Source organism: Podarcis gaigeae (assembly GCF_964106915.1).
Source record: "Podarcis gaigeae genome assembly, chromosome: 4".
Classification (NCBI taxonomy): domain Eukaryota; kingdom Metazoa; phylum Chordata; class Lepidosauria; order Squamata; family Lacertidae; genus Podarcis; species Podarcis gaigeae.
Window position 1 is genome coordinate 87,837,996 of NC_139677.1, and position 12,979 is coordinate 87,850,974.

The window sequence follows — 12,979 nt, forward strand, 5'->3', positions numbered from 1 at the left end:
AGTCTGCCACTCCAACCTCAGGACCCCTTGTGCTGAGTTTGGCAATGATATCTCAAGAGATGTCCAAAGCTATGGAGAACAAATGGAGAAACCAGTTCCCAAAATACGTTACTGCATATAAACAACAAGTCACATTCTGCTGATAAATTTGTGTTCTACTCCATGGGAACAGGATGGTGGTGAAGCAAGAAGCTTAAAACAGAGCACAGATGTTGCCTCATGGTGATGAAAGTTGCAGCAAGGGAATTTAGTAACAGGCTATTTTGCAGATGATGGTGAACCTCCTCATCTTTTTGAGGTTCTGAGAACTTCATCTCCTCCTAGTACCTATGGGACCTTGAGAGGAGGCAGGGGTGGGGAACGTATGGCTCACTAGAAGTTGTTGGATTACACCTCCGATCAGCCCCAGTCAGCATTGCCAATGGTCTGGTCTGATGGGAGTTGTAGTCTAACATCAAGTGGTAGGTCCTCTGCGTGGGGAAGATGGAGAAATGCTATTGGGTGACAGAGAAAAGGCAGGACTACTCAACAGCTACTTTGCCTCTGTCTTCACCCAAAAGAAAAGTGATGCCCAACCTGGTGATAAAAGAATAAATGATGTAAGGAGGGAGCTGCAGCCCAAGATAGGAAAAGGGGTAGTAAGGGAACACCTAGCTACTTTAAATGAATTCAGATTTTCGAACCGGTGGCTTCAAGGTGCAAGAATGGAAATTCCGACTAAAAATTCGGATAAACTTTCTGACAATCAGAGCTATTTAACAGTGGAATGATCTCCCTTGAGAAGATGGTGGACTCTCCTTCCTTGGAGGTTTTGAAGCAGAGGTTGGACAGCCATCTGTCATGGGTGCTTGAGTTGAGATTCCTGCATTGCAGGGGGTTGGACTAGATGACTCTTGGGGTCCCTTCCAACTCTGAGATTCTATGATCATTTGGAGGGCCTCAGGTTCCCCATCCCTGCTGTACATGAACAGACAACCTCCTGCTGACAACAACTTGTTTTGGAATATATGAGTTTTGAAACATGTTTTGCAAACTTACTCAACAGAGGAAATGTCAGCAATTTGTGGTTGATGGAGGATTTCCAGAAAATTAGTACCAGCTCCTGAAGTGGGAGGTGAGCTGAACAAAGGTCTTCTCCTCCAAGGGGCACACTGAGGACACCTAGTTAGCTTCTGTGGGATTAGATGGACTTCTGGTCTAATCCAACATGTCTCCTATGTAAAATTAGCTACCTTTGTCATATTCCTTCCCTCCCTCTTTTGGTCTCAGACCACATACAGCCTGGGTGTGGAACAGCATTCGGGGACCTTTTTCTTATGGTGCACAGGCACATTCTCAGGGGATAATCCTTTAAAGGACATGTACTGACAGCGGACCTTCTCTCTCTCTCTCTCTCTCTCTCTCTCTCTCTCTCTCTCTCTCTCTCTCTTCTACCAGTCCTTTCCCACTGTTTTCCCTTTCCTTGCCACCTATAGGAAATTAAGCTGAACTGGGGCCCCAGGTTGACCACCTCTGGTGAACAGGATACATGGTAGGGCACAGGAACAAGCAATGGGTGAGGAAAAGCTGGGATGACGACTCATTCTTGGGTGCTATGCTATTTTGTATGCCCTTCCATTGGCTGGCCTTGAATACAAGGTGCACGTTTTCATGTGTGAGAGAGAGAGTACATTGTTTCAGAAGTGAGTCTGCAGCAGAAATTCACCTTATTTTAGACACACATACTATCTTCTTCCCCATATCAGCTTCACCAGAAACCTGTTTTTTCTTGGTTTGCTTCAGAAGACATTTGTGCAGAGCACTGATCGTCTGGCCAATCTGTCAATCTTGAAGCCACTTAACATTCTCACAGCAAGTTTGTATGTAATGCTGATTGTCTGACCTTTGTATCAATCATGAGATCTGTACTCAAAGTAGATCTTCAAGTGGAGGAAAAACATTTGCTTTTGTGGCAGCGTCTAGTCTCAGCTTCAGGACAAAGAGGCTTGCTTCCTTGGTCGTTTTGTGGTTTTATTTTATGACTTGGATTTAAATTGTACTTGTTTTAATTGTGACATTTGGGGAGGCCATTTCACGATGATGACGTAGGAACAGGAGGAGGACAAAGTGTGCTTAGATTGCTTATGGGTTAAAACAGCCACTCTAGAGTTGCAAAAACATTTCCTGTTTTACATCTTCATCCCAAGCATACCTTCTTGTTAGCAAGTGTCACAAAAGTTGGACTCAGTTCTTTCATTGCAGATATGTTTGTCAATATGGTGTCAGGCTGCTAAAGAAGCTTATCAGCAAGTCGGTTGTTTTGTGTGTGTGTGTGTGTGTGTGTGTGTTTGTGTGTTGGGGGTTTTTGGTGGGTGGGGGAGTTTGCAGAACATCATTTATTAGCTGCAACAAAGGGTTACAAAATCAGGCTTTTTGAGTTTACTTGCATTGTGACACCCTCTAGTGAGCCTTATGTTTTCTGTTGCTAATCAGAGCATGATAAACTGTGAGTCAGTCCACAGCTGGCTTTATGAAACCTAAAGCAGAAAGAAGCCTGAAAGTCCGAATTACTGCAGGAGCAGAATATGCCACCGACCTGTCTCACAAAGCAAGACCACCCAGCTTTAAGATGACGAGTCTCCTGCTTGTCCTACTGTCGGTCACGTTTTCGTACGGATTGCCCATTTTTTCAGGGAAGCAAAGTGAAGAACAAAAAAGACAGCTCGCACAGGTAACAAATGTGATCAGCCCCTGAGAAACTCTAAGGTCATTGCTAGTGCATGCCTTTCCGATTCTAATTCCAGGGCCCTTCCTGCAGAGGCAAGGCTTGAGCCTAAGGATACTTCTGGCAGGTCTTTGGGGGAAGGGGCTAAGACTTGTCTGGCCGATCAGGAACGGCAGTTCTTCTGAGGTAGCGTGGTGTCTAAGAAACGGAGCTGCGAATAAGGAGGTCGCTGCTTCAAACCTCACCTTTGTGATGAAGGTGATCTGCAGCAAGCCACTATCACCCAATCTCACTCCCTACATCTGCAATATGGCAATTATACTGGATTAATTTGTTGCAGAGTTGTTGTAAGAGATTGTACTGGAAGCACTGTGAGTCCCTGAAAGTGCTCAGCATTGTAATCTGTTGATGTTGATTTGAAGAAATTATTGAAGGACTTTCTTTACTTGCGCCTAAATGCTGAAAGGTGATGCGTGGGCTGGTTCAAATTCACCTGAGCTTCTTTAGCTAAATATCTTAAGATAATATAATTAAAATTACTTGCGAGCACCAAATAGGCTTAGGGTTTGAAAATGTGATGTGTAAAATATTGTGTTAAAGTTAAAAATGAAAAGAAAGTAAGATGTTAATTGACCGAGTAAATTTTATGGGAAAATGGTTTGGGAAAACTGTTACAATGATTTATATGGAAACTCAGACAGGGGGATTCGAGGAAGTCACCTAACAATATTAACAAAAGTGGAATTATTATAATCAGGTTAAATGTTTGTTGTTTTGTTGGTTTGTTTTATTTTCTTTTTTCTATCTGTTATAAATTTGGAAAATTAATTTTTAAAAATGGGGAAAAAACCAACAAATGTCAACTGAGCCTCGTGATCTCGGTAGATCATAGAATCATTAAGTTGGAAGGGACCACAAGGATCAACTAATCCAACCTCCTGCAATGAAGGAATTTTTTGCCCGACGTGGGGTTCAAACCTGCAACCCTGAGATTAAGAGTCTCATGCTCTACTGACTGAGCTATCCAGCCAATGTTCAGTCCACTGTAATCTCCATCCTTCTTTTGCGCTAGATGATCATCTATACTACAACCACTTCTAAGTAGAGCCATTATTTTCACCCTCTCTCCTTTCCTCATTCTTTCCCTTCTTTTTCTTTGTGCTTTTTGTTCGGGGACGATGAGGGCTAGATTCAGGTCTTTCAGATTTTCTCAATGTTGCACCTAGATTAAATGATTGGCGGGGGGGGGGGGAGAGGAATGCCTAAATAAAATGCAACTGGGGGATTATTCTTACGGGACCCTTTCTGGTATTATTGCCTACCCTGAGACTTTGGAGATAGAAAAGGTTAAAAATGAAATAATTACTGTATAATAAATTCCCCCGTTTTGGCAATCCTGCTCACTCACCTGCAAAGAATTCCTAGTCCAGGCAGGTGATTGATTGATTGATTGATTGATTGAGTAAATGACTGATGTGAGCCATTAACCACCTTGCTGGTGGCTTCTGTCACCCACCCTTTGTGATCATGGAAAGACAGACTCCCAACCGTTTAGGCTATAGCCCATTTTTGTGCCCATTTGCAAGGCTGGTATAATAGACCAAAAACCAAACTTTTTTACATGATTTTTATTGTAGAGTTTTATGTACCATTCCTGTAAACCACTTTGATTTTTTTTAAAAATAATTGAAATAAAATATATAAATATGTTTATAAATAATAAATGGATCCTAAACAACCATGCGGTTATTGTTGGTTTTATGCTGTATTTTTTTCTTAACATTAGCAGTACAGAAATTTTTTCCAGTTAAATAAATTATAGACACTCATGGTTCATAATAATAATAATAATAATAATAATAATAATAATAATAATGTAAAATCAGCAGAGGTGATCAAATAATAGCTAGAGAGGATTTTTTAAATTTATTTAATATTCCTAAGAAATTGTTATTTGTTCCTTGGAAAATGCAAAACTCTTCATATTCTAATGCAGAAATCACAACAGGTGGTGGTGGTGGTTGTTTTTAGAAGGCCCCTTCCCAATCCTGTAGCAAATTTACTATTATCTCTTTTTATCAGGAATATCTAAATCAGTTTTATGAGCAGGAAAATGAACCACAACAACGAGGCTGGAAAAGCAATAAATCTTCCTTTGTGGAGAAAATCCAACAAATGCAAGAATTTTTTGGACTGAACGTAACTGGAATGATAGACACTGACACCATGAAAGTGATGGAGCAATCCAGATGTGGCGTACCTGATATTGGACAGTACGTCCTGGCCCTTCCTGGGTGGGAGAAAACCAAGCTTACATACAGGTAACAAAGAATTTTGGGTGGCAGTTGGGATGAATCATGGGAGGTGTGGGAGATTCCTTATTCCAAATGGTAACACGCACACCTAGGGTGGATCAAGACCACGCATCCCCAAACTCGGCCCTCCAGCTGTTTTGGGACCACAACTCCCATCATCCCTAGCTAACAGGATCAGTGGTCAGGGATGATGGGAGTTGTAGTTCCAAAACATCTGGAGGGCTGAGTTTGGGGGTGCCTGATCTAGAAACATAAAAAAAAACGTGATTCAGTTAAATGCATTGTAAACTTCATACAGGGAAATCCCATTGGCGAAAGACAGGACTCCACAGCGCCATCTGGTGTCATGGTGTTATAATACATATAAAGGGCTTTATCTTATGAATGTAGCTGAGTCCAGAGTAAAGAACAATAGCCAAAGGAACATGGGGAGTTGACTTATACTGAGTCAGACCATCAACCCATCTAGTTCAAGATCATCCACACTGGCTGGCAGTGACTTTCCTGGTTTCCAGGGGCGCATCTACACTTGTGGTTTATAACGTTAAAAATGTGTTATTAAAATGGGACACCAGAGGGTGCTGCAGAGCAGCGAGCCACCGGCAAAGGGAAACGGCATTAAACGTTATAAGAATGTTATATCTACAGTCCTATATGGAGATGCTGGGGATTGAACCTGTGAATTTTGTATGCAAGGCAAATGCTCTTACCACTGAGCCACAGCCCTTACCCAGTCTGTGTATTTAAGATGCCCTTCAGTGCCCTTCTTAAACTGCTTCTGAATGATTTTTAGACAACTTGTCTTAGTCTTGCTTTCCATGACCATTGCTTCCATAGTGGAATCAATGCAGGAGGAGGGCTCGGTTTCAGTGGATTTTGACAGGCTAACCTGGCCTTGTGAATACACCTACATAGACTAATTATCTACCTGTTCCTATTAGTTAGAAGTAACTTCTGCTGAATTTGATGAGTTTTACTCTCCAGTAAGTGTTTACAAAGCAGGGATGGCCCAAGACATTTTGGCATCTGAGACAAAGTACAAAAGGGCTCCCCTTCCTCCCCCACCAGGGAAGAAGGGATGAGTGGAGATCCACATTGGCAACAAGGATGGAATAAAGAGCCAGTGTGGTGTAGTGGTTAAGAGCGATAGACTCGTAATCTGGGGAACTGGGTTCGTGTCTCTTCTCTTCCACATGCAGCTGCTGGATGACCTTGGGCCAGTCACACTTCTTTGAAGTCTCTCAGCCCCACTCACCTCACAGAGTGTTTATTGTGAGGGAGGAAGGGAAAGGAGAATGTTAGCAGCTTTGAGACTCCTTTGGGTAGTGATAAAGTGGGATATCAAATCCAAACTCTTCTCTTCTTCTTCTATATTGAGATCTGCTGCCCTGGGGTTGCTTGACTTTGCCTCCTGGTGGGCCAGTCCTGTTACAAAGCTAAAATCCTAAGCACACAACTGCTTGGGTAGCCTAGGGCTTGCCAATCAAAAGGTCGGTGGTTCGAATCCCCGCGACGGGGTGAGCTCCCATTGTTCGGTCCCAGCTCCTGCCAACCTAGCAGTTCGAAAGCACGTCCAAGTGCAAGTAGATAAATAGGTACCACTCTGGCGGGAAGGTAAACAGTGTTTCCGTGAGCTGCTCTGGTTTTGCCAGTAGCGGCTTAGTCATGCTGGCCACATGACCCAGAAAAACTGTCTGTGGACAAACATCAGCTCCCTCAGCCAGTAAAGCAAAATGAGTGCCGCAACCCCAGAGTCATTCGTGACTGGACCTAACTGTCAGGGGTCCTTTACCTTTTAAAAAAATAATGCATAAGATTGATTAGTAATACTGCAATAATTAAACACATTTACTTGCATATGTGGACTTTCATCTGATTAAAAATGCATAGGAACAGATGGTTAATCCTGCTGGCTGCATCAGGACATAGTCAACAGAAAGCTGGAACATGTACAAAACCAGTTAATTGCAACAAAATGTTGGGGGGGATCACGGAGATCAGCTTAAATTCATCACATTTGATTCATCAACAACAACAGCAACAACAACAACAACAACAACAACAAGTTATGTGAATTGGGCCCATATTCTGGAACTGATCAAAAGTGAAAAAGTGAAATCTGGCAGAAATCAAAAGCTGCTTGGCAACTTCTCCAGCCTAACTCTGAACTTAATTAAAATCTTCAGTTCTTAAAAGCTCGTCGTGGATTGTGACAGCAACGATAAAGATGAGGGTGAAACCATTTCTTGCATTTTACTCCTTTAGGATTGTGAATTACACTCCTGATATGAAACAAGCTGATGTGGACACATCCATCCAAAAGGCGTTTGAAATTTGGAGTGCAGTGACTCCTCTGACTTTCAGGAGGGTTTACGAAGAGACAGCAGACTTCTATATTGTGTTTGTAACTGGAGGTAGTATATGAGATTCATTGAACTCTTTCCATTGCTATAGCAGTACATGAATAATGACTCCTCCCTATGCTTTCGATCAGCACATGGCAACTGTCCTCGGCACTTTGACGGTCCTCTGGGAGTCCTTGGTCATGCATTCCCCCCCAGCGACCCCTTCCGTGGAAACGTCCACTTGGATGACGACGAAAATTGGACCGCCAGCTTAGTCCGTAAGTTGAACAAGGGTCCCGTGCAGAAATGATGGCTCCACGTGGGGTTGATTGGGGTAAGGTGGGGAACTTCAGGTCTGGAGGCCCCGTGTAGCCTTCCATGCCTCTCTGTCTGTACCACAGGGCTCTTTCTTCAATCCTTGAGAGAAAACATAAAGTGAAACTTAAATGAGAAAAATGGAGATTTTGTTGGGCAGCCAAGCACAGCCTTCAAATAGGAACCTTTAGAATTTTCATTCCCTCCTTAGTTCAGGTTAAAGGTTATAAAAGGTAAAGGTAAAGGGACCCCTGACCATTAGGTCCAGTCATGACCGACTCTGGGGTTGTGGCGCTCATCTCGCTTTATTGGCTGAGGGAGCCGGTGTACAGCTTCCGGGTCATGTGGCCAGCATGACTAAGCCGCTTGTGGCAAACCAGAGCAGCACACGGAAAAGCCGTTTCCCTTCCCACCGGAGCAGTACCTATTTATCTACTTGCAGTTTAGATGCTTTCGAACTGCTAGGTTGGCAAGAGCAGGGACCGAGCAATGGGAGCTCACCCCATTGCGGGGATTCGAACCGCCGGCCTTCTGATAGGCATGTCCTAGGCTCTGTGGTTTAACCCACAGTTCCACCTGTGTCCCTGTTAAAGATTATACTGAAATGCAAATCCATAGCAAGTTATGGTATGCATTATAAATACATTTTAAATATTTGCTATATTTTCCATCTTCATCCAAGCAATTGTGGACACACTTACTTGAGAGTAAGACCCATGGAATTTAGCGGGAGGCAGAACACACGTCAGGCTGCACATGTAACTTGTCTTTGCGCACTTGTTTCGTCATTTAGAATTCAACCTGATGCTTGTTGCTACTCATGAGATTGGCCACGCCCTCGGCCTTGCACATTCTGGCGACCCAAGAGCACTGATGTTCCCCAATTACAAACTCATGGAGCCAATCGATTTCCCACTCACCCAAGATGATATTGATGGCATTCAGGCCATCTATGGTAAGACAAGAGAAGAAGTCCAAAACACGTGGTAATAACCAAGAATCCTAAGTTGTGTGTACAAATGTTTTTTCTCCAGTGAGTTGAAAAGGACAGTCGTGTGTGTTTGTGTGTATTTGTATGTATGTGCTTGTGTGTTGGTGTACACACAAACAGAGGGTAGGGCATATGGGTACACTTGCCCAGGTCTTGGAAGAAGAAGAATAATTTGGATTTGATATCCCGCTTTATCACTACCCGAAGGAGTCTCAAAGCGGCTAACATTCTCCTTTCCCTTCCTCCCCCACAACAAACACTCTGTGAGGTGAGTGGGGCTGAAAGACTTCAGAGAAGTGTGACTGGCCCAAGGTCACCCAGCAGCTGCATGTGGAGGAGCGGGGAAGAGAACCCAGTTCACCAGATTACGGGTCTACTGCTCTTAACCACTACACCACGCTGGGTCCCTGCTTTAGCTCTTGGAGGGCTAAACAATCCGGGGCACCCTCCCAGGGGCCTGCTGGATTTACGCTGTCATGTCAAGAACAAGACTCCCACCCTGGGCTCTGCACAGCCTGCTTCCACTATTGGAAGAAAACTTGTGGGTTAAGGTGGATGGCTTCTGCAGTCACTGCAGTAGCAAGTAGCCTGTTTGAGCCAAATGGTCAGGGGCAGACTCCAATCTTTCAAATTTTAGCGGCACCCTGTGCAAGGCCAGAATCCAGTGCCCCCACCCTCCCATTCTTCTCAATTCACTATGCCATGTGTCAGGGAACTGACATCGGAGCCAGAAATGGAGGCAAAGCTCCCCAGCGATGCCGGAGAAGGGCCAAGCAGGGAGAGAGGGAACTCATTGGCTGGGGAAGGAAATCAGTGTAACACCAAGGATAAAGGGGGGCGGATGGGGGAATCGGAGAGGGGGCTCCTGGACTCTTCACCGGAGACCAGCTGGGAGAGCACAGGTCCTCCGCTACCCACACCCACCCTGCGCAGAAGACTTCCGCGCAGGGAGAGTAGGAGGAGACTTGGCGTCAAAGAACTTCTTTGCTGGAAGAAGATCAAGAAACGCCCACTGACGGATTCTGCTAGCGACTGAACAGCCACGAAGTGAAGGGCTGTCCAGCCAGGAAAGGTTTAACCAGGCTACCTAGCCAGGAGTGGCGGCAACTTACGCATGAGCAACCCCATATAACCATTACACCATGGTTGTGGTGTCCTGTGGCACCCCCTAGGCTCTGAGCCCAGTGTGGCAGAACTGGCCAAAATGCCCTAAATCTGCCTCTGCAAATGGTGAAATTCCAACATGTGAGGCTGAGTCACATGGCCACATGCACACTGTAACTTTAAAGCACAGTTTGAACAGTCTCCGTCGGAAGGTTGTAGACTCTCCTTTCGTGGAGGTTTTTAAGCAGAGGTTGGATGGTCATCCGTCATGGATGCTTTAGCTGAGATTTCTGCATCGCAGGGGGTTGGGCCCTTGGGGTCCCCTTCCATCTCTATGGTTCTATGAAGCACATTCTTTCCCTCAGAGAATTCTGGGTGCGGCAGTTTGTTAAGGGTTACTGGGAATCACAACTCTCTGAGGTATAAACTACGGCGCCCAGAATTCTTTGAGCTAGAAAATGTGCTCTAAAGTATGTGCGTAGCCTATGAATTATTTGAAGAGCAACTGTAATCAACAAATTACGCTAGTAGGACCACAAGAAGTTTTGTAAGGAGAAATATATACAAAGTGTTACAAAGTAGAAAAAGATAGAGATATTGGTTATGAGTTTGAAATGTAATAGGGAAGATGAGAAACACATACTGAGAGATTAGATTGGAAAATTTTCAGACAGGATTGATGGAAGTCAAAAATTTGAATAAGATGTAAAAGTATGTTTAATTATGGTTGAAAATGATATGTTAAAAAAACTAATAAAAAATTATATATATATAAATATAAAGTATGCGCATAGCCACAATGCATCTGAGAGGAGGAGCTGCTGGTGGTCCAGCATGTGAGCTAGAAACACCTTATAAAGGTAAAGGTAAAGGGACCCCTGACCATTAGGTCCAGTCGTGGGCGACTGGGGTTATGGTGCTTATCTTGCTTTATTGGCCAAGGGAGCCGGCATACAGGTCATGTGGCCAGCATGACTAAGCCGCTTCTGGCGAACCAGAGCAGCGGACGGAAGTGCCATTTACCTTCCCGCCAGCGTGGTACCTATTTATCTACTTGCACTTTGACGTGCTTTCGAACTACTAGGTTGGCAGGAGCAAGGACCGAGCAACGGGAGCTCACCCCGTTGCGGGGATTCGAACCACTGACCTTCTGATCAGCAAGTCCTAGGCTCTGTGGTTTAACCCATAGCGCCATCCGCATCCCATAGAAACACCTTGTGCAAAACCTCAAATTCTGTTAGTCACGATGCTGCAACTGTCCAGCCTCCTGCACTTATTTGCCTGCTTGAGAGGTGACAGGATAAGCCCAAGTTCAAATCTCCATGACGAAGCTCCCTGGAGAGCCTCAGGCCAGGTACAATCTCTCAGCATAACCTACTTCACAAGATTGTTGTGCAGATAAAATGAAGAAGGACCACGTCTATCACCTTGAACTTAGGGGAGGAGAGGTAAATATTGTTGGCAAGAAGTTGAAATGCTCCTTATTTGTAGGACCATCGCGAAATCCACCCCAAAAGCCAGTGAAGCCATCAATCCCTAAGGCCTGTGATCCAAAAATGACGTTTGATGCCATCACTACGATGAGAAGAGAAATCATTTTCCTACGGGGCAAGTAAGTACAAGCACCCTTAGTATCTGTTTGAAAACTGAAGTTTGCATTTGCCCCGCGGCCTGAATATGCAGACAAGTGTGTGGATGGACAGCTGTAGAGATTCTTTTTTTCCAATTTTTTAAATTAATTTTCACATTTATCATAGAAAGAAAAAATAACACAACGAAACACACAACAAAGAAAAACACACTACAACAAACACAAAAAGAGATAATTTCCTCCAATACCCAATTCTCATTCCATTGTCAGCTGACTTCCTCAAATCCCCTCTAACTGAATTTCCTTATATCTCCAAAATAGCAGTTCTCCAAATTCATATTTCTAATATTTTAACTACTTTCATTTACTAACCTCTTCTCCTTTATTAATATTCTAATCCTTAAAATTTACTACCACTTATTCTTATTCTACCCCTAAGCCTATTTATTACTTCCAAGAATTTTCTAATTATCTTATATCACAATATTTAGCTAAATATTCTTTAAATTTCTTCCAGTCCTCTTGTATCTCCTCTTCTTTCTGGTCACAGATTCCTCCAGTCAGGTCGGCCAGCTCCAAAAAAATCCATCATCTTCATCTGCCATTCCTCTATTGTTGGTATTTCTTGCGATTTCCAGTTTTTGGCTAATAAAAGTCTTGCCGCTGTAGTGGCATACAAAACAATCTAACATCTTTTTTGGGTAGTTCCAATCCTATTATTCCAAGTAGAAAGGCCTCTGGTTTCTTAATAAATGTATTTTTCAACATTTTTTTCAACTCATTATAAATCTTTTCCCAGAAGTCTTTCACCTTGGGACACATCCACCACATATGATAAAAAGTACCTTCATTTTCTTTACATTTCCAAGCTGTAGAGATTGTTCTAATTAATTAAAATCATCATTATAGAAATGCATGCAATTATGTTGAATGGAGTATGTGCGTATGAAGAAAAAGCACTTATAAATGACTCACACACACCCGGAAGATGCAACCCAGCAGGAACCTTGTCTGTGAGGGATGAGGTGGTAGTCTCACAGCAACTATGTCCCCGAGTGCTTTACTTTTTCCTTTTAGGAATAAGTTGTATCCATTCATTCATAAGAACTGAGTGGGGACTAGACCTCCTCCTTGCCCTTGATGAGCCCAATCCTATCTTGGTCACACTAGAGCGTGGACTTGGAATAGGAAGTTGACAGCTAATCTTGACAGCTACTTAGCATTCACAGAATGCATTTTTGGTGCCTCAGAGACTTCATGTGGTAGCTGGACTTGCTGAAATAGTTGATAATTCCATGTCCCCCGCCCAACCTCAAAGGACCAGATTCAAAGTGCTGGCACACATTCTAGAATGGACTTTAGGAAAAGGTGCAATGATGCAACACTCCATTGCTAAGAAGGATCCTTAAAAGGCCAATCTAGGAACCAGCCAGATGGGCTGCAGAAGCACCAAACATCTGTGTTGTCCTCCTCACAAGGAAAATATTATTATTATTATTATTATTATTATTATTATTATTATTATTATTATTATTATTATTATTATTATTTACAGTTGGGTAGGTAGCCATGTTGGTCTGACAAAGTCAAAATAAAAAATAAAAAAATAGTCCA

General features: G+C 43.3%; 1 protein-coding gene across 1 annotated transcript in view; it reads left to right on the forward strand.

The window, feature by feature from the left end:
• The window catches only part of LOC310842773 (uncharacterized protein), a 69,326-nt gene that overhangs the window by 52,921 nt on the left and 3,426 nt on the right, over positions 1-12,979 (forward strand). The window contains exons 22-27 of the mRNA XM_083734910.1: positions 2,482-2,710; positions 4,787-5,025; positions 7,285-7,433; positions 7,514-7,642; positions 8,473-8,634; positions 11,266-11,386. Of these exons, the coding sequence (XP_083591036.1) occupies positions 2,482-2,710; positions 4,787-5,025; positions 7,285-7,433; positions 7,514-7,642; positions 8,473-8,634; positions 11,266-11,386 (1,029 nt within the window). The remainder of the gene's footprint in view (positions 1-2,481; positions 2,711-4,786; positions 5,026-7,284; positions 7,434-7,513; positions 7,643-8,472; positions 8,635-11,265; positions 11,387-12,979) is intronic.